Source organism: Hyperolius riggenbachi, chromosome 9 (genome assembly GCF_040937935.1).
Source record: "Hyperolius riggenbachi isolate aHypRig1 chromosome 9, aHypRig1.pri, whole genome shotgun sequence".
In the NCBI taxonomy this organism is placed as follows: domain Eukaryota; kingdom Metazoa; phylum Chordata; class Amphibia; order Anura; family Hyperoliidae; genus Hyperolius; species Hyperolius riggenbachi.
Genome location: NC_090654.1, coordinates 246,326,971 through 246,349,373, shown reverse-complemented (window position 1 = coordinate 246,349,373; position 22,403 = coordinate 246,326,971). Strand labels below are relative to the sequence as shown.

Sequence of the window (22,403 nt, the reverse complement as noted above, 5' to 3'; positions counted from 1 at the left end):
GAATGCCTTGCCAAACATAACCAAGACAGCTCCAACCCTGGACACATTTAAACCAAAACTGAAAAGCCACCTGTTTAGTCTGGCATTTATGATCACATAACATTTTCCCCCGGTACACAACACTATGTCCTGATCTGAGACAAGCTTATGCGCTTTGGGTCCTACAGGAGAAAAGAGTTTTACAAATATTTTGTTGTAGTGTTAACTGTCCAGCACTGCGTAGTATGTCAGTGCTTTATAAATACAATAAATAATAATCACCGCAGGGCAAAGCCAGGGGGGGGGGGGGGGGGGGGGAAACAGAGAGACACACAAACAGCAGCCGGCTCGGAGTTTATTATAGATGAGAATTGATATAAGGTAGAGTGAGCAGGAAGGTGGTGCCAAAACACTGAAAATAATACGCCTCACATTTCTGACACTCCACGCCAGCGCCAAATCCATGTGTGCCCATATTTCAAGGATTTTATTGGTATGTGGTTTTTTTTTGGGTGGAGAAAATTTTAAATGAATATTTTTATTTTTTTTACACAAAAGAAGAAATTTCTGTGAATAAAACTTTATATGTAAACTTTCCTTTAGAGAGAAATCTTCCTCTTATGATGATGGAGTCTGGGAAGTGATTTGGCTGGGGAATGAGGTTTTTATTGGACTCTAACCCTGGCAGAGCTGAGATCGCAGCACTTAGGAGGAGAGAGTACTGATTGCCTGGGATACTCCAGAACCTAGCTAATGGGTTTCTGATGTGTGTAAACAGGCCCAGTGTGATAAAACAAGAAGCAATGGCGTGTGACAATTAGGCTAAATAAACAGCCATTCAGGATTCTTCATTTTAAGTGTCCTGTACGGTTTTGTTTGAACAGAATTTACAGGGTTTAAGATCACACTGCTGCTAATACATAAAATGTTGTGGGATAAAGACTTTTTTTTTCTTTAAAAGCAAACTGAAGCAAAAAAAACTTCTAATAATTTGTATGTGTAGTACGCACAACAAATAGAACATTAGTAGCAAAGAAAAAAGTTTCATATTTTTAGTTATATAGCTTTTTTATATAATATTGCACTATTCTGTAAAATTTATAGTTTAGAAACCACACACTGTCTTTTAAGCTATAGAACAGAGCAGAAATAAAGACCCTTTGAACCTTCCTGCAGTAAAACCTTATCTCAAGCTGTCTCTCACTGTTTCTTGGCTGTTTAAAGTAAACCTGAGGAGATCAAAAGTTTTATGTATACCCGGGCTTCCTCCAGCCCCCTTCAGGCTGCTCGGTCCCTCACCATCCTCCTCTGCCTTCTGGATACTCCCGCAATTCAGTTTGGTAATCTGGTCAGTCGGCGCATACTGAGCATGGGTGGCCCGGCCACGTGTCCGGGAGCATTCTTTGCCTGTGCAAGCCGAGAACGCTCACCACTGCAGGGGCGGGAGCGTGCGTGGCGGGACTGCGCCTGCGCCTAACCGGATTACCAAACTGAATTGCAGGGAGGAGGATGGCGAGGGACCGAGCAGTCTGAAGGCGGCTAGAAGAAGTCCCAGGTATGTATAAAACGTTTGCTTTTGATTGCCCCAGGTACACTTTAAGCTTCAGAAAACAGGACTGTATTCCACCTAGTGGATCAAAGAGCTCAGAGAAGCTCTTTAGCATAGGTAACAACTGAAGGTTTTTTTAACTCTTCCTGTACTGGAAACAATGAGACTTTTCTTTGCTACTGTTATTTTTTCAGTCAATATGTATATATGTATGTCAGCTATATACTCTTACATATAAACTACCCATCCCCCTCCAGTATAACCCTTTGCCTGTTACTGCATTCATGAACCTGAGGACCTCAGCGGGTGTGTTACAATTACAATGGCTCTGTGCTCACAATAGACTGAACAGTAACAAGATGCTGCAGAATCAGTGGTGCAGCAATATTGATGACTACAGGCCGACCACAGAAACATGTTCACTCCCCTGATGCTTCACTCCTACAAGACTTCCATCTGGTCAGTCCAGCCCAGAATTATCAATTCACTCCATAAAAAGCAGAAAATAAAGATCTTTCCCAGAGACAGGCTTCTGCTGGCTCCACAATGCTGATACAGCACATGTAACTACAGACAAGTGTGATGGGACAGATGTGGGACACAGTACTGGGAACAGCTCTGAGCTGTGTGTGCTGGGCAGTAACACATTAACAATGGTACCAGCTGACATACATTTGTACTTGGTCAACACGGTTATCTCTACAAAACAAACTCCTTGTTTCTATAGTGCGCAATAAAATCCAGGCAACAGAAAAAAAAAAGAGAGGGGGTGCACATGTTAGTAGCACTGGTGCATCTGGGTACCGCCTAAAGCAAGGGTGCCCAAAGTTTTTAAGCAAAGGGCTAAACCGCCATGCTTGAGATTGCTAGGGGGCTGAGTTAGCGCAATAAAACAATTTATTTAACTTAGATATTCCTGTGACATTTTGTCAAAATATTTCCATGGGAAATAACCCATAGACCGTGTGCAGTTAGCACAGTGGCAACTGCTCTTCAGTTGATGTTACTGGGAGGGAGGGAGGAATGGGAGGGACGGCTGAACCTTTTCAGCCATATAACATGAATTTCAGTGCATGCTCACTAACCCCTGATGAGTCAGCGTTGCTGACGAAACCGGTAGGGCAGAGCTTGGAGTGACGTGCTGAACCAGGAAGGAGAGTATACGCAGCCTTGGCCGTAACACTTCTGGAGGAAAACGGTGACTATCGATGGGCTTTTTACCAAGAATTTTTAATGTACACATATGCATTTTAGGAGATAGTGTTTTAATAAATGATTTTACACATGGCCAGCTCTTTTTCGTTATGAGGTAATACCGAGCTGACAAAGAACATGGCGTTGAGAGATATACCAGTACAAAGAAACGATGTAATGAGCAGGGAACCAAAAGGGGGGGGGGGAGGGTGACCCTGATCCCCTGGTGGAGGTGTTTGCCTGCACTCCTTGAGCTCAGCAGAGTGTGTTTTGTGGGTGCACATAGGTGAATGCAGATCCTCATACATGTTGCACTATGATATGTCTCTTGTGTTTTTTTTTCTATTTAAAGGTGTATATATGTTTTGAAGACACAAGCATTTGAGGATAGTTGTTGCTACTGAACATTGAGCGCTATTGGAGTGGATTGAACTCCCTGTAGAGGAGGACACAGGGAGACACAAAGGGGCATAATCCACAAAATGCCCCTTCACCATGGATTTAACAGGTTTAGTATATCCCCCCCCCCCCCCCCCTGGTTTTTGTCCTCTAAACTTAGGTGTGTCTTATAGTCTGAAAAATACGGTAATTATGGCAACCTCCATATCCCTCTCACATCAGGGGTCCTTTAAGGCATCCTCTGTAAAATGCGTGGGCAGCATGGATCCACTTGTGTTTGGAATTACTCTGGGACACCAGTACCGAAAGCTGCCAGAGGAGGACCAGAGACGAATTTGACCTGTAGGTCAAATAGATTCACTGGGGGACAGCATTGGAACAAGTGGATGGAGAGATGATCGGGAGAGCTCTATGGGACCCAGAGCCTTCTCTCTCTTCTTAGGTGAGTCTTTTTTTGTCCTGCTTGAGGATTGCTTGAACTATATGCTTTTCCCAGGAGAGTCAGCAATCAATACACAACTGGATAACCTAAATGCAAATAGCACATAAACAAAAGCAGGAGGTGATGCAGAACTAGCCAACAATAGCCTATGTGCATTTATAATTAACATCTGACCCACATTCACAAACTTGCACTCTGCTGCAATTTCCTTGGGTCATAAAGCGAGTTATCAGTTGGGAAATCTTAAACACACTTGGAGAGCTGCTTGTAAAGAAAGAATAGCCAGGACACCAAGATGAAAGGAGTGATTGTGGAGACCACTGCTAATGAGCAACTTGTACAGAGGGAGCCCATCTACTGCCTGCTTGTCACAACGATGATTTCAGCTAAAATAGATCAGAAGAATAAATCGCTTATTCCTTCAGTTATCATCCTGAGCATCGCTGTCTTAAAAGGAGCTGTAACATCCAAGAAAAAAAAATGTTAGTGCCCCAAAATATGGTCTGGATGCATTTGCTTAACTGCAAGAGCTGCGCAGTGCCAGTGGGATTATGGGGATTTTTTTTCTAGCTACAGTAACCAGCTTATTTCAGCATGCAAATAACAGAAAGCTTCCTATTTCAGATGAGAGAAGGATACCATGAAGGTAATGTTATCATCCCCCACCTTCTCTCTCTAAAGAGTTTAAACTGTGATTACAGCCTGTTGTCTAGGTGATGTTTGCTGTGGGAGGGACAGTAAGCTTTAGGGAAATTAACACCGAGATGGGTTGGGAAAAAAGGGCAGAAGTGATTACACTTTTGGCATCACAGAGAAATAGTAAAGATGGAAACCATCATAAATATTCTTTTTTTCATATAACATTTCTCCAAAATCTGACAGTGAACACTAAAAACAACAGAATAGGTAAGCTAAATAATGTCTTATTGGACACTTTTTAAATTATAATTTGAGTTAATATGCAGTTTCACTCCACTTTAAGCTTACATGGTTCTATCCTGGTATTATTGCACAAAAAAAACCCATCCCATTACATGGCATGCTATAAACTAGATGACCACAGATCTGCATTACCTGCTGTCTCCAATCTAGACAGGCCAGGCCATCTGTTCACAGTGTGATGAAGCAGAATGAAAATAATACCTGTGTTTCGGTTTCTATTAAAAGAGAGCTAAACACAGAGCTTATTAGACACATCTTCATTGTGCTCACAGCCCTCCTTCCATCAGCCCAACAGTATCTCAGGCGTTTAGGGAGTGGCAGTTGATAAAAAAAATCTTCAAACTATAAGGACTATTCTAGTCGAAAAAGGTTGGTGAACGAGAGAGGTGAATGGCTAGTAGCACGCATAGTCTGCAGCAACATAAGGGCAACTACACAACAAATCACTGCTGAATTCAATACAGGTACATCACAAAGCATTTCCCCAATGCACAACAAGACCGACTTTGCAAAGGAAGAGCTTTAGCAGCTGGAGACCATCAAGAGTGCCTTTGGTATCACAAAAAAAATAGGAAAAGTCGCCTGTTGTAGGCCCTTGCCTCTGTGCTCGATTGGTCTAATGTTGGTTTGAGGAACATTAACAAGAGTTTAACCTGCTTATTGAGTATTTGTGGGATAAAAGATCACTTAAAAGCTGTGGAAACACCATCATCCAATCTGACCCAACTTAGAGCTGCCATAATGTCAGCATGGGCCAACATTCCTCAGAAGCAGAATCAGCATCTTGTTGAGTCCATACCAAGAAGATTATCGGCCGTGATTAGAGCTTAGGCTGTGTTCCCACTAGCAAGGATGCAAAATGGACATGGTGAGACATTCCATCCATTTTGCATCTGCTCCGTGTCTGCTGCAATCGCTGCTCACCTTTACCGCCGCCTGTTGATCCTGTTGAAAGCAGCCTGGAGGCCAGCAGAAGCATTGGGCTCTCCGTAGGCTGCATTAGGCCAATTCTCTCTAGCAATAGGGAGACTTTTCATTGGTTCACCATGAACCATTGAGAATTCTCCCTGTTGCTGATGATTCCCATGCTTCTTCCATGCATACAGGGACCAAGCAGGGGCGATTTGCGCAGCCCAGGGCCAATGCAGACGCATCCACCTGCCCAGGATTATCGTGGACTTCACAGAATTGCGGTCCGCTTACTGCAACGGATGCTGCGGATCCGTTGCAGAGTGACAAGTGGCTCCTGTCTAGTGTGAGCGGCTCCTATGTATAACAAAGCAGACATTCACACTACGGTTTAACAAAAATGTCCATTTTTCACTCTAGTGGGAACAGAGCCTAAAGGTGGTCCAACTCGTTATTCAAGGGGGTCTCTCATTTTTAGGCCACCCTGTGTACTAAATCATATTTCCTATCCCCTCTTTTCGACATTAGACATTCTGGCCACAACTTTGTTTGTATTCATGGTTAGGGATGGTCAATGATATGCAAATAATTTGGAGTTGATGCAGTATAATACAAATTTTGTATGCAAATGTATGCAGCGTTAACATGAACCAATCAAATCGTGCTGAGGTAAAATTCAATTGGTCCATTTTAAAGCTGCATAAATCATACAAAATTTGGATAATCTTGCATAAACTTGAAATTATTTGCATATGATTGACCATCCCGATTCATGACTTCTATTCACGCCTTCAACCTGAATGACATTAGAATTTGCGCTGTCCAGTTTGGGATTTTGTTGAGATTTGGGAAAGCAAAGCTGTATTCTGAAGTGTTTGGATGGAGGACTTTCCCATTTGGCCCATTTCAGCACAGGCATAATGCTGTATTCAGATGCTGGGACTATAGCACCGTACAGTGCAGCGTTTCCAGTATTCCCATGGTGTCAGCAAACCACATGTGTGGTCTAATTAGTTCTGCAGCAGCAGCTAGTGACATGCTAGGCTAATGTTTGTTTACAGAACCCAACAAATAGAGACATTCAGGGCCAGAAGTCCCACAGCGAGATCCACAACCCTTTCTTCCTGCTTTCAAAGGCGCAGCAGCACTTTCAGAGGAACAGAACAACAAAAAGCACTTCTGATATGAATTTAATAAGGTTAATAGGTTTGACTTATTCCCCAAAGCACTGACTGATGAAGATCTATCTCGCATCCGGAAATCAGGATCCCAGGGCAGCAGCAGCGCTTAGAGCATCACAAATAAGGTCATCGAACCTGATGCAATTGTCCTTATGCTGGTCACCCATGCAGAGATTTTAATGCAGTCTTTTATAACGTTCCGTTGTTAAATTATCCCAAAATAATTGTAATAGGAAAGAATGACTGGCTCTCTACCCATTTTATTTATTTAAGTATTTGTATAGCGCCAACATATTACGCAGCGCTGTACAGAGTACATTGTCTTGTCACTAACTGTCCCTCAGAGGGGCTCACAATCTAGTCCCTACCATAGTCATATGTCTATGTATGTATCTATCGTGTAGTGCATATATCAGTCTAGGGCCAATTTAGGGGGAAGACAGTTCGTTATCTGTATGTCTTTGGGATGTGGGAGGAAAACAGAGAGCCCGGAGGAAACCCACGCAGACACGAGGAGAACATAAAAACTGCTTGCAGATGTTGGCCTGGCTGGGATTCGAACCGGGAGCGCTGCAAGGCGAGAACACTAACCACTAGGCCTTTGTCAAGTGTCGCAAAATAATTGTAAGCAAACATTTGAAGGCTTTCAAATAACTGATTTTACGACTCTCGTTTAATGTAAAAATCTAAATACATATTTGTGCCGAGGGGTGATCATCCACTTGCCATATCTCTATATCAGTTTAACGGCGGCCACAGACATTACAATAAAATTATCTGATTTTACAGCAATTTTATAAGAACGATCGTGTGTACAGAAAAAGGCGCATGCAATTTTTTTTAGTTTTCAGTCTTTTTTTTTTCATGATTGGAAAAAGTGAACACGATCAGATTTTTGAAACGTCACTCCCTGTTTTTTGCAACTAATAGCCTATACTGTGGTTTATACCCTGGTGGTGGCCACGTTTATCTGAGCACTGGGGTACTGCAGGTTGTATACAGCAAAGTGTGACCTACAGCGCTGAGGATTATACTATATCTGATTTTACTATTCCATTGTGGGTTGGAATTTCTCTGGCTGCGGACAATATTGTTTCCATTGGCTGCACTCATATCGTCCTGTTTGCACTAAGTACGCTATCCTGTGGCAAGGCATGCTGGGAAATGAACCACAGTGGCCATCAGACATGAGAGAGAGCTCGGTAGTGGAGGCATATCTGCTGTGTGACAGCTTCATCTGAAATGCAACAGTTCTGATATAAAAAGTAAAGAGAATGTCATCACGTTACCTATAGCAGGAGCATTAATGCAGAGTTCTCTGGCCAGGAGCAGGAAGGTTTTCCCCAGGACATACACATTTACCTGTCAGAATAATAGAAAATGTCATTATATTTCTACAGACTACGGCTGTACACAGAGGAGGACGGCAGAAGAGATCATTTAATGCACCTGTACACATGAGGACATCATTGAATCACTGCTGCTATTCAGGAAACACTGCACATGGGCCACAGTTAGTATATTTACTTGGATGCAGAAATAACTGGCTCTGTCAAATAAGCAGTGGATGGGTTTTTCTGAAGACAGATCAGCAGTTTTTAAAGAAAACCAGTTTTTAAGATGCTTAATCTACTGATGAGGCTATACACAGGGCCGTATGCAATTCACTTTTTCCCTGAGTTTTCTCCTAGGAGATAATTTTCTATTTAACCACTTTCTCCTTTGCTACAGTATATCTACGTCAGCTGTGGCTCTCTCCAAGCCACAGCGACGTAGATATACTGACCTGCTTGCAGCCCTGTTGTGCAGGAACAGGTGCGCTTCAGAGCGCACCTCCTGGCACTAACAGCTGCAATACTAATTGGTGAAAGGGAAAATGTTCCCTTGTAGCCAATTAGTGACCCCCCCCCCACGGATGAACGATCACCGCTGTAGCAAACAGCGTGATCATTCATCTCTACCCCTCCGTGGTCGGATCTGCTAAAAAAAATGATAAGAAAGCAGTCTGACTCACCTTTTCCTGTTCCAGCGATCAGCCTGCAGCCCAAGCCTCCGATCCCTGCTCTGCACGCAGCCCTGTGATGCTGAATAGCCGAGTCCCGGCTTGATGACGTCATCAAGCCGGGACCCGGTAACCAGCATCACAGGGCTGTGTGCAGAGCGGGGATCGGAGGCTTGGGCTGCAGGCTGATTGCTGGAACGAGATAAGGTGAGTCAGGCTGCTTTCTTATTTTCTATAGCGATCTGGCCACCGAGGGGGCTGCCTGGAGGGGGGACGACATCTGGCTGGGTCATATGGGGGTGTGTGGACCCCTGGTGGGGGGTGGGGGGTAAAATGTGCAGCTGGGGGGGGGGGATAAAGTATGAGGGGCCACATATTTTTTTTTTCAAATGTAGAATTTTATACTGGGGGCAGATCTGGCTATAATGGTGGGGGGGCCCTAATCCTGGGTATACCTGCAAATCCTGAGGGCGCATCTGGCTATAATGGGGGACCACTATTCCTGGGGACACATATGGACACATGAGGGGCAGCAATCCTGGGGATACATCTATCTATCTATGCTGGGAGGTGCCAAACACAGAGGACACATTGGGCTATACTGGGGGTGACTGATATTGGGGACACATCTGGCTATAAGGGGGGGTCTGATACTTGGGACACATTTTGCTTTCAATACTGGGAGACATAATACTAGTGACATGTTTTTATCTCCTGTGGTACTTTTTATTTTTAAACTGGAATTGATAAAAACTGAGAAAAAATGCATTTTTTTCATTTCCCCCTCTCTTTCCCATTAAAATGCATAGAAAACTTTTTTGGTCCAGGGATAAAATACCCGCCAATGAAAGTCTAGTTTGTCCTGAAAAAAACGATACCTAGATCAGTTAGGTGTCATGAGTAAGGATAAAGTTATGGCTGATTAAAAAGGGACACCGCTAAAGTGTCAAAACTGCTCTGGCCAATAAGGGGAAAACAAGGTCTGGATGCGAAGTGGTTAAAATAACTTTTTAGCACTTTACAATGGAAAAAGTAACAAAAAGGTGAAAAAGTACTGTTAATATGATTTTGAGTATTTGCTAGTTGAAGGATTTAAAGAGACTCACAAAATTTTCATCCTATTTCTTCTATCCTATAAGTTCCTATACCTGTTCTAATGTGCTCTGTCTATCTGCAGCCTTTCCTATTTGCACAGTGCCTGTATTATCTCTGTTATATGATCCAATCTTCTCTCCTCTGTCGGGCTGAGGCTGGAATGTGTGGAATGTGCTGTGCTGCTTGTGATTGGCTAGAAGCTATACACACCCTCTCCAGGCCCCCTGCACACTCTGCATGACTCACACACTCAGCTCTTCTCAGGGTATCACTTGCTATGTCTTTTGTTTGTAAACACTGGCTAAAAATGGCAATTACAAGCCAAGATTGCAGCAGAGAGTGGCAGAAACAGCACAGAGGGACCCAGGAGAACATAATGAATAGAATGTTATGCTTTTTATTGTAAGAATTTTACAGTACAGATTCTCTTTAAAAGGCATTTTATTTACAAGCTGTTAAAATATCACCTTGGAGAAAACTCAGGTGAAAAAGTGACTTGCATACGGCCCACAGTGAGAGAAGTCGCTGCAGAAGCCACCACTTCACTGCAATCAATGCGCAGACTGTGGACACCACTTCACTTCTGTGTCTTTGCTTATTCAGTACAGTGTGTTCCATTGCCTTAAAGCAAAAAAAAAAAACTTATAATATACTGTGATGAATTGTATGTGTAGTACCGATAATGAATAGAACATTAGTAGCAAAGAAAAAAAAAGTCTCATTTTTATTTTCAGTTATATACTATAGCTTTTTTCTTTTTAACATTGCATCATTCTGTTACATTTGCAGTTTACAAACCACATCTTGTCTTTTAAAGAGAACCCGAAGTGGGGACATAAAATTAAAAAAACAAACAATGCTACCTGATCCAGGGGGCTGGTAGCCGCATCTCTTTACTTTCATTTTCGTGACCCCTTGGGTCACAACGCTGGAAGGAGAGCGAGCGGCTCTCTCAGTGTGCAGGGGGGTGGGGGAGCAGCAGGGAGAGTGGCCAGGGAGCGGCAGCTGGCCAATGGCGGCTGGGAAAGCCTGCAAGAACGCCCTCAGTGGGTGTTTTGAGCAGGGAATACCTCTCCTCCTTTCCCCTGGAGATTAGCAACAACTTGGGGGGGTTATAGCGTGGGGGAAGCAAAGAGCAGCAGGGGGGGGGGGGGGGGGGGGACAGACACATATCACGGGGCAGGGAACATGCCTCTGTGTCCCTTCTGCCCCCCCTGCCACACCTCCTTGGGTACACTTTAAGCAGTACTGTAAAACAAAGCAGAAATAATGACCCTTTGAACTTTCCGGCAGTAGAACCTTATCACAAGCTGTCTCTCACTGTTTCTTGGCTATTTAAGTGCTTCAGAAAACAGGACTGTATTGCACTCAGTGGGTCGAAGAGCTTAGAGAAGCTCTTTTGCAGAGCTAAGAACTGAATTTTTTTTAACTCTTCCTGTACTGCAAAACAACATGAGACTCTGTTCTTTGCTACTAATGTTCTATTTATTATCTGTACTACACATACACTTCCTTATCTCATAAGTTTATTTTCGCTTCAGGTTTGCTTTAAAGACAGCGGAGAGCCCGGCTCCATCACTCCCGGACACAAATGCCTGAATGAGAGCGCATCCAGCCACCATTATTATTATGTGTATTATTTATATAGCACCAACATCTTCTATATACTGTACATAGCACAAAATAAATAGTGGGCGCATAACTACATGAGCAAGTCAGAACTCCGCACAATCCACGTTCCAATCCGCAGAGGAAGCATTGGCAGAAGAACAGAGGCACAGCAAGAGAGGATGCTCTAACGTCACATCAATGCCTGCGGTTTTACAATTAGGTGGTCACAGGTGTGATTGTTCTATAGCCACATACTTGCCATGTGGTGAACATTACAGCAATTTTCATCTAACATGAAAGCTTTGAAAAGCAGTAATGTGGGTTACTGGCAAACTTCTACAGAAATCACTGCTAAAGTGGACCGGAACTCTTGCACAGGACAGAAGGAAAACAGACAGAAATGAACCCTGTATGTATTTAGAGAGTTTAGCCTATCTGGAGTTATCAGGCAAAGCAAAATCAGTGCTACTTACCCGGGGCTTCGTCTCCAGCCCCAAGCTCCCAGCATGTCCCTGACGTCATCGCTGGGGACCAGGAGGCAGCGGCGGCGAACGGATGACGGCACAGCTACGGCGAAGGACATGCTGGGAGCTTGGGGCTGGACGAAGCCCCGGGTAAGTAGCACTTATTTTGCTTACAATTTCCTGATAACTCCTTGAACTACTTATGTACCAGCAGTCTCTGGCCCCTTAAAGAGAACCTGTACTGAGTAAAATTATTTAAAATAAACACATGAGGTAACTTCAAATGAACATTACATAGTTACCTTGCCATCAGTTCCTCTCAGAAGCTCACCATTTTCTTCTTACAGTGATCCCTTCCAGTTCTGACAACATTTTGTCAGAACTGAAATATATCAGTTGCTGTCAGTAATATATCAGTTGCTATCAGTTGCTGTCAGTTACAGCTGAGAGGGGAACTGATGTGTCCATGTTTCCTTATGGCTCAAGTGGGCGATGTTACAGTTTAACAGTGTGCTGACCAGGAAGCTGTTATGGGGTAATAGCCATTTTCAAAATGGAGGACGGAGAATTCCCTTGATCACAGTGGACAAACAGGACGCAGGAGAGGAAAAATAGAATGAGGAGTAGACTGCACAGGAGGTTAGTATGACTTGTGCATGTTTATTTTGACTTTTAAGTTTCAGTTCAGGTTTTAAGTACCAGAGACCACTGGTACCGAAGAACGGCGACTCCCGACAAATCGCCACGTGTACCCGTCGCTCTCGATGGTCACACCGCTCCTCATCCCCGCAAGCAGTCCTCTCTGCCATCTATATGTCGGCAGAGCTGTGTGACACGGTCAGGAGCCGCTTTCATTGGCTCCTGACACTGTCTATCAATGTAAGCCAATGGGATTGGCATACAGTGATGACATGATTAGTAGTCAATGAAATCTGTTCCTGACCGGTTCACACAGCTCTACCATCATATAGACTGCAGGGCAAGTGATCTGCAGCGGGGAGAGATTGGCGGTAACAGTGAGAATGTGCGGTGGGATTATTGAAATCTACACCCTGGCAGTGCTAAGGGAATCAAAGCAAGGCGTAGATTTCAATCAGCGCGATCTGAAAGTAGATAAAGGTTATTATAGCTGTTGCTTAACTTTGAGAGCAGAGAGGAAGTTCTGAGTTCAGGTCCGCTTTAATAGGAATCCCCTCCTTTCACCAGAGCAGTTTAACGAGGGGGGAAAAATGGCCTTGCTACAGTGCACTGAATTGTGCCCTTCATTTGGCCAGTAACACAACCCCCCTGCTGTGTTCCTGATTATGCTGAAACCAACTAATAAAAGCTGCAGACTTCTATAAATGACACAGTGCTTTCTTTAGTTATGTGTTCTCCCTCCTGACACAGAACTAGAAATCCTATTTCTGGTGTCTATTTACACAAATGGATTTCAAGTCTGTTCTCAGGACCTGACGATGGGATGAGGTAAAAGATGAATTGTGTGGAAAAAAAGTTATTCCTGGGAAACATGGAAAAACATTCCGTAACATATACAAACAACTGGATTAACGACCCCCCTCCCCAAACCTCCTTTTCTGATGAAGTAAACTTATTTTTATACCGCTGGAAACACTGTACCCTGTAAGCTAGTACGGGAAGACCTCTCACCCTTAAAGATTAATTGTTGGGCATAAAACCAATTCTTTATTTTTATCTGGTAAACAAGTAATAAGGATGCTAACCAGGCAATCCAAAAGTTAAAAATCACTATTACTCTTGTTGATAAATGTTCATTCCCCAGTTTACCGGACTCCTTTTTGGTACACACAAAATTTGGTACACAAAAAGGAAGTTGCAGGGCATGCTGGGTTGTCCTTTTTTGCTTCACTACTTCCCCTCAGACTTCACTACTCCCTCCCCCCCCCCCTACATTTGTTCCCCTTTAAAAAGAACCCGAGGTGGGGTTCTGACAATGAAATCCGCACACAGAGGCTGGGTCTGCCTATACAGCCCAGCCTCTGTTGCTATCCAGATCCCCCCTAGGCCCCCCCTGCGCTCTGCTATCCCCCATAAATCACAGCCACGCTGCTAACACGCAGCGTGTCACACTGGGCTGTTTACACCTCTGTACTGTCAGTCTGCTGCTCCCCCCGCCTCCTGCATAGCTCCGGTCCCCGCCCGCGTCCCTTCCCTCCCCGCTGATTGGAGGGAAGGGACGCGGGCGGGGACCGGAGCTATGCAGGAGGCGGGGGCGAGCAGCAGACTGACAGTACAGAGGTGTAAACAGCCCAGTGTGACACGCTGCGTGTCAGCAGCGTGGCTGTGATTTATGAGGGATAGCAGAGTGCAGGGGGGGGGCTTAGGGGGGATGTGGATAGCAACAGAGGCTGGACTGTATAGGCCTACCCAGCTTCTGTATGCGGATTTCATTGCAGAACCCCACCTCGGGTTCTCTTTAATTGGCCAATATTTCTCATGCTGAGACAATGCACTTTCTATAGTGAAGGGTGGGAAAATCAGGCAGAGGAGAGTAAGGGAGGAAATTACATCAGGATTGGCTTCAAAATGGCCGCAGCTAAAATCGGAAATGCTAAGAAGGATTTTCTCATTTTTTTACTGTAGAAAAATCACTAAAATGAAAACGTGGACAATGCACTACATATGTTATGTAAGTAGAGCAAGTATTTATCTACTTATATATACTGTATGTGGGTTGTTGTTTTTTCTGAGATAGTATGGCTGACAACTCCTCTTTAAGTCTATCTAGCTTTCCTCACTTTTCTCCTGTTGCTTGCTTATAATCATGTGCGACTTTGCGCAATGCAAAATCAGACAATTGTTTTGAAAGGTGAAGCGCATATTCGCTCAGTACTCCACGATTTCTCAATTTGTGTGCATTTGCCTGGCTACCCTGCAGATCCTCTGCCTGTAATACATTTAGCCATAGACCCCTGAACAAGCATGTAGAATCAGATATTTCTGACAAAAATCTGACAAGATTAGCTGAATGCTTGTGTAATTCACAGTACTGCAGCCAAACAGATCAGCAGGACCGCCAGGCAACTGGTATGGTTTAAAAGGAAATAAATATGGCATCCTCCATAATTCTCTCACCTCGGGTTCCTTTTAAGGTGGCTATACATCTAGCGATGATGGGCAGATTTGACCAAGAGACAGATTTCTCTCTAATCGAATCTGATTGGAGAGAGATCTGTTGGAATACACCTCAGGCCGATTCTCGATTGATTTCAGAATGAAATACCCCCTCCGTCACTGCCCCCCTAGTGTAAATGTGCCCTTGTGCGTGCATTTATACTTTACCTGTCCGCTGTTGCCCGCCGCAGTGGCCATCCATCTTCCACTTCCCCCATTTGTGCCTCACACGCTGTCAGTGTATAGCACATGGTGCGATTGTGATGTCACATGTGCTATACACCTGCAGCATGTGAGGTGCAAACAAACAGAGGAAGCGGGAAACAGATGGGCACCGCGGCGGGCAACAGCGGCCAGTAAAGTATAAATGCACGAGGGCACATTTACACTAGAGGCGCAACGCTGGCTGTTCTATCGCGTTTATCCTGCTATCGCAAGCCATTACCGCTGATCGGCCCGAGATTACCAGCATGTCCGATCGATACATGCACCCAATTTCGGCCTGACACTGGTCCCATCGTTGATCGGCATACTCTTGGCGGCACTGATTTTCATTTGATGCAATAATTAGGAATCGGACGGTTGATCGGCCGCCAAGTCGAGTGAAGTATGGGCACCTTTAGGAACTCTGTGAAACATACGTTTTTGTCCACAGACAAGCTAGCAAAGTTCGACATGCATGTGAGAATCCTTCTGATTTTACACAAAACTGGCAGGATTTGCTCTACAAATGTGGAAACTTGCAGCTACATGAGAAGCCAAGAGATTATTTTCATTATAAAAAGTGGTGAATTGGGAAGCAGCCATACATTATTGTGTATGTTCCAAGAACCGGGCGCCTCCTCCACTCCTCCAATGTTCCTTATAAGCTCAATAGGTTTATTGACCTTCATATTGTTTCCCAACATTGCCTGACTAAATAAGATGTACAGGGTTCTCCCCAGAATTTTTTGCCAGCCGGGTGGTATGACAAAGTAGCCGGGCGTAGCACGATGGGGGAATGCAGGGCCAGCGCAACTCTGCTTATAGCATAGGAGGAAGATGAGGAGGTGAGAGGAGGACAGCCGGGTGAAGCACCCGGCTAAAACAGCCTAGGGAGAGCACCGATGTGCTCATCTCATGATCGACTCATATATACAGTATATATATGCTTGTGTTAGCAGGTAGTGTTTGCAGTCCTCTGTGTACAAGCACTGGCTGCCCTTTTATGTTTTCAGACCAGGGTGTAACGCCAATAAAACCCATCATTAAAAAAAAAAAAAAGCTTTGATTTACATGCACTTTTAATGCTGAGGCTTATTTTCCCTATGGTGTCATCCCAGCGATCATACAGACCTGCAGCAACTGGTTCTGCTGATTTTTCCACATTACGTCACAGCTTTGCCATTGTCAGCCTCATAAATGACCAAACCAACAAACGTATTCTGTTTGTTCAGAGTCAATGAGGCCCATTGTTCCATGCATGAGGCTCAAACAACAGAAAATGTCCCATCCTGCCGCTTCACTGCACTGGAAACTCTGGCAAAGGTCAGGGAACCCCACTGGAGTACTGCTTTCATCTTTCTGTGTGCCTTGGTACAGCCTGGCAACCAAGGCAACTGCTTAGGGCCCCATTTGCTGAAAGGGGTGCTAAAACAGTGTCAAGTCCAAAATTCTTTACGTTGCATGATGCAAAGACACGGGATAAAGCGGTTGAGCAATTAGGGGGCAAAAAGTTTTCAGCTGCTATAAATCTTAGCTAGGCCTACATATTATTATGCCGCTGGTCAGTTGGGCGCAGGGTGAGCCAAATTACAGCTCACCCTGCTGCCGCTCAAATCCCTGATGGCGTTAAATACTATTCCCTCTCCAAGTCGTAGCAACTTGAAGGGAGAAGTAATTTGGGGTCTGGCAGATTCTATCAGAGAAAGATCTGTCTCTTGGTCAATCTGCCCATACATTGCTTTATGGTATTTCCAGTAAACCCCATTTTAGGTTATCCAGAGTAAATAGCCTGGATTAATTAAGTTGTCTGCTATCGAGTGGTGAGGATTGGCTGCGTCTGTGGCCCCGCCCTCTCGCTGCATCCTTGCTCGCTCACATTGAGCGCACATGCACTCTCACAATGACGTTACTGCATGAGACCCAAGCAACATTTTCACTCATTTTTTTCATAATTGGGGGAAATTAGACATTTGTGTGTGGTGCATTGGTCAGATCTCTGAAATGTTACAATCAGGGTAGGAACACACTATGCGGTTTCCATAGCACATAGTGGAAAACGCATATGCAATCCTGCCTAGTGTGTTCCTAACCTTATGCTGGGTACACGATACGTTTTTCTGCTCGATTTTCCATCCAATCGTTTTTCCCGCTCGAATCTGCGCTCGATTCTCTCATTTTATGCTCTTTTTTCTTATCTTTTTCCATTCACGTCTATGAGAAATCTACCCAAAAAAATGATCGGAAGGAATATCGGACAGGTCTGAAAGTATCTATCGAACCCATCTAACGAGCGGAATACCGTATGGTGTGTGCCCAGTATTAGGCAGAAAAATGTATTGCAATTCCTGAATTGAAAAGATACTTAAAAAACTGTGTGGTGTGTTGCCACCTTAAAGCAAAACCTGAAGCAAAAATAATCTTATGAGATAATGATTTGTATGTGTAGTACACCTAAAAAAATAGAACATTAGTAGCAAAGAAAAAGAGTCTCATCTTGTTTTCTAGTGCAGGAAGTGTTAAAAAAACACTTCAGTTATCTATGCAAGAGCTTCTCAGAGCTATTCCACCCACTGGGTGGAATACAGTCTTGTTTTCTGGGGCCCTTCAACAGACAAGAAACAGCGATGGACAGCTTGAGATAAGGTTTTACTGCAGGAAAGTTCAAAGGGTCATTATTTCTGCTTTGTTTTATAGTTTAAAATACAGAGTGTGGTTTTAAAACTTCAACTGTGACAAAATGCTGCAATGTTTAAAAAAAAAAAAGCTAACACACTAAAAATAAACTCCTTTCTTTGTTACTTATGTTCTATTCATTATCCATACTTTCCCTACAATTTATTATTATACCAGGGGTAGGGAACCGATGGCTCAGGAGCCACATGTGGCTCTTTTGATGGCTGCATCTGGCTCACATACAAATCAGTAGGGGTTGATTCACTAAGCTACACTGCTCAAGCAGCGCAGGTTAGTGTGGCAGCGCAAGTAACATTTTCAAAGTAGGCAAGCTACTGCTGTAGTATGAACTACTAACTTACTCACGCTCCCCCCAAAACTAACAGCTGCTCCAATTGTCCCACTCTGGATCCTGTCACATCCAGTGACTTTGTAGGACAAGATCCCCGCACTTTGATTGGCCCAATTGGTTGCCTGTCACTTGACAGGCAGCCTATTGGGCCAAAGTGCGGGGATCTCTTCCTACAAAGTGAATCAACCCCCAAGTCAGCTAGCTAATTGTACAAGCTGTTAGTCTGTATTTCTCCTGTCTGGCTCTTGGGGAAATTGCGGATGTTGCTGAAACCCCTAGAGGAGCTGAAGACATGTCAGACACTTCTGCTGCCCGGCGGATCAACTGTATACACATCACCATAGCAACAGGGAGGCGAGCCCTCTACTGCACATGCGTACTGTCCCAGTTTGAAACATAGTGTATGGCTCTCAGGGAAATACATTTTCAAATATGTGGAGTTTATGGCTCTCTCAGCCAACAAATGTTCCTGACCCCTGTATTATACTTTTTTTTTTTTTTTTTTTGCTTGAGGTTTGCTTTAAGTCTGATGGGTATGTGGCAGGTGTGGGTCTATAGAAAACCGCACTGGCCCTCGAGAAGCGGCTTGCTCAGCAGAGAGGATGTGCAATTCTGAGCTTTGTTAAGATAACCAGATCAGTCGGATTTTATTGGTCTGAATCCACATTCTCTAAATACATTGCATGGCATCCAACCAATAATGCCACCGTCCCACGTTTCATTGTCGCTGTGCAAAGATAACCCATGCGTGACGCACAAAAACAACCCAACTGTCACCTCTGCACAAGTTTACAGAGGACATAACTTCTATAATTATCTGAACTGAGCAGCAGTTGTGTCAGTATGTCAACAGGGCAGGTTTTATTTCTTTTGAAGACTAATATAGCTTGATCTCATTCTCTGCATGGGAACCCCGCCTAATAATAATAACAACAGCGCTGCCTCTCAAAGGAGATATCCAGCCATAGTAAAAATTACTAGTGAACAGCAGCTGCACTTAAGGACACCAATCAGTTCACAGCGGGAACATGCAAGGATTTTTATTTCAAGTATATCCATCATAAAAATAGTAATCAAATCAAAAAGTGATAGGTTGCCGGCACTACAGAGTATCTAGCCGTGTGACTGGGAGAGAGGATGGACGTATGTTCTATAAACCACCTTGATATTGTACCAGATACTGCGTGCTCATGACTTAAATAGCGAAACATACCCATAGGATCAGCATTAGAAAAGAAAAAACAGTTGAATCAGCCACTGCAGTAATTACTGATTTAATAAAATCACCATTGCTGTATCAAAAATTGTAGGCTACCGTTTTTGCCCTGCACCCACCACTTTGATATGGTAGGACATCCTCCTCTTGCAACTGTTTGAATGCACAAGATGTTTGCACATGACAATTTTTCTACAGATGATGATGTTTTGTACCTACCTTTTTGAATGTCACAATTTTTGATACAGCAATGGTCATTTTATTAAATCAGTAATTACTGCAGTGCCTGCCTGATTCAACTGTTTTTTCTTTTCTGATGCTGATAAAAATATTAATCAAGGCTGACTTCTAAGGCCGGTTTCACACCAGAAACCAGCTGTATAGATGCGATCGGGTGATCACATCGCACTGTAACGGTAAAAACAGCCTTTGGAGATTACCGCAGCAATGCGCAGTAATCTCACTTCTGTCTGCAAACCAATAAATAAGTGAGGTTCTCTAGCGCTCACTTCCTGTGGCTGAATTAAGAATTGCATAGAAGGTTATTGGTAAAACATGCTTCTGTGCATTCGCAACGCTAACGCACTGATCGGATTCTTTCGGCCCATCCCATCGTGGGAGGTATAAAATGTCCCATAGGTTTTCATTTTTTAGCGTTATCCTGCGCTAAAAAAAGGGTAACGCAACTCAATGAAAACACCCTATTGTGAAAGGGGCCTAAATGTTATTTACCAGATCGGTGACCCTCCAAAACAGGCTTTCTCAAACCAGGGTTCCTTGAGGACTCTGCAGGGGTTCCTTGGCATTTTACCCCATCGTGGGGGAAGTATAATAGAGCACACTATAATAGGTGGTACTGTAACAAGAAGCACTAAATTGGGGGGTCAGGAGACAGTATAATGAGTGGCAGTGTAATAGGAGATAGTGAAATTAGCAGCCTAACCTATTTAAAGACCATGCCTCCTGAAAAATAAATGTAGGGGTTCCGCGAGACCAAAAGTTATTTACAGGGTTCCTCCAGGGTAAAAAGGTTGAGAAAGGCTGCTCCAGAGACAGGTAGATACTGTTCATCAGAGGTATTTTATAACACCTGATCTGTACAGCACCTCTGGGTTCACACTAGAGAAGGAAACTCCTCCTCCATTCCTGTAATAGAATACAAAGGACATGTTGACAGATCCCATGTTAAAGTGGATCCGAGATAAACTTTTAGTCATTGCATAATTGTGCAAGCACATAACTATGCTGTGTTCCTTTTTTTCTTTCCCTGCCTGAAAGAGTTAAGCATCAGGTATGTAAGTGGCTGACTCAGTGTGACTCAGACAGGAAGTGACTACAGTGTGACCCTCACTGATAAGAAATTCCCCTTTTTATCTCGTTCTTGCTCTCAGAAGCCATTTTCTGCTAGGAAAGCGGTTTAGGCTGCTTTCACAGTGGGACGTTACAGGCGCACGTTAGAGCAGCCTGTAACGCAGCCCAACTCACAGGAATGAAAAATCAATAGGCTGTTCACAGTGCCCACGTTGCGTTACAGTGTAACGCTACACGTTCAAAGAAAGTGCAGCATGCTGTGCGTTATACGCGGTTTTAGCCGCGTTAGACTGTTTGCACATGCTCAGTGCAGGAGAGGAGGAGGGGATATTCCCTTATTATCCCTAGCCACATGGCTAATTAATATTCACTGCATTGTTTGACGTGCAGTGTTTACTTCCTGGAGCGACCGCTGTGTGCGGCGATTGGCTGGCGGGACCGCGTAATGCGGAGTGTTCCGATCACGTGGTCTCCACAGTCTTTGGATGCATGCACCGTTTTCGTTCTACCATTAACGAACGAAAACGGCGCACCAAGAGACGCATAACGCATCTACGTAGCGTCCGAGTTTAGCACCACCATGCGTTGTGTTAGGGGAACGTTATGCGACCTTAACGTCCCCTCTAACGCAACGTCTCTGTGTGAAAGAGGCCTTAAGCCTCATCTACACGCGTAGATGAGGCTCCGAGCCTCTTCCGCGTCCCCGCGCCGCTTATCTTCCGCTCGATTCCCTGCCATTGTCCCCTTGCGGGGAACGAGCAGGGAATCGGCGGTAGCAAGATCCGACCTGTCGGATATTATCAATCGAGCCGCATAAGCAGCTCGATTGATAAGTAACATCGGAGCCTCATCTACGCGTGTAGATGAGGCTTTATAGTTGGAATTTCTTATCAGTGAGGGTCACACTGTAGTCACTTCCTGTCTGAGTCAGGACTGAGTCAGCCACTTACATACCTGATTTTTAACTCTTTCAGGCAGATAAAGAAAAAAAGGAACACAACATAGTTATTAGTGTGCTAGGCGCTGTACATACCCATATCTATCTCATCATGTCACGTCACTTCGGGTAGCCTTTAAAATAAACCTGAAGTTACTTAAAAAAAAGAAAAAGAAAGTTAGATAATTACCTAAGAGGGGATGCTCTGGATCCCCATAGAGCCTTCCTGGTCCTCTCTCCATGCCCTCGTTCCGCCGGTGTTCCCCGGTAAAGTTATTCGACACGCTCATTTGAATACCCTTCGGGACTCCTTGTGCAGGCTCCCCAAGTATTTGCAATCCGCATTGCACACGTGCAAGTCCAGGCTCATTTTACACCCGGGGGGCAGAGTCTGGGGTGGCAAGGCGGGATCACTGGGCTGATTCCCGCAAGATTTCATGCTGAACTCAATCAGGAATCGGCCTGCGGTGTATGGGCAGCTGACAGATCACTCTATGATCGCTGATAACTCCTGCTGGTAGTAGAGGCGTGGCTGAGGCCAATACATCACCGCTTGGCAGGACATGTGATCTCATCACCTGGGACGATATAACACCCTGATGAAACCAGTATACATTTGTGCGGCAGCGCACACCAGTGGTCCTCCGTAAGACCCTGATGCGTGTCACGTGACATCTGGGCCTTATGGAGGAACACTGGTGCAGGCTATCATGCTGCAAAGTGATGAGGAGAGAACGGAGCCATGGCAGCGTAAGTATGTGCACACGCCACCTCTCATTAAGGAGGTCCCGGGGGTCACAAGCAGGCC

General features: G+C 44.4%; 1 protein-coding gene across 1 annotated transcript in view; it reads right to left on the bottom strand.

Annotated features, from left to right (window-relative positions):
- The window catches only part of BRF1 (BRF1 RNA polymerase III transcription initiation factor subunit), a 452,239-nt gene that overhangs the window by 279,778 nt on the left and 150,058 nt on the right, over positions 1-22,403 (bottom strand). Inside the window, exon 5 of the mRNA XM_068254252.1 lies at positions 7,885-7,957. Coding sequence (XP_068110353.1) covers positions 7,885-7,957 — 73 coding nt within the window. The remainder of the gene's footprint in view (positions 1-7,884; positions 7,958-22,403) is intronic.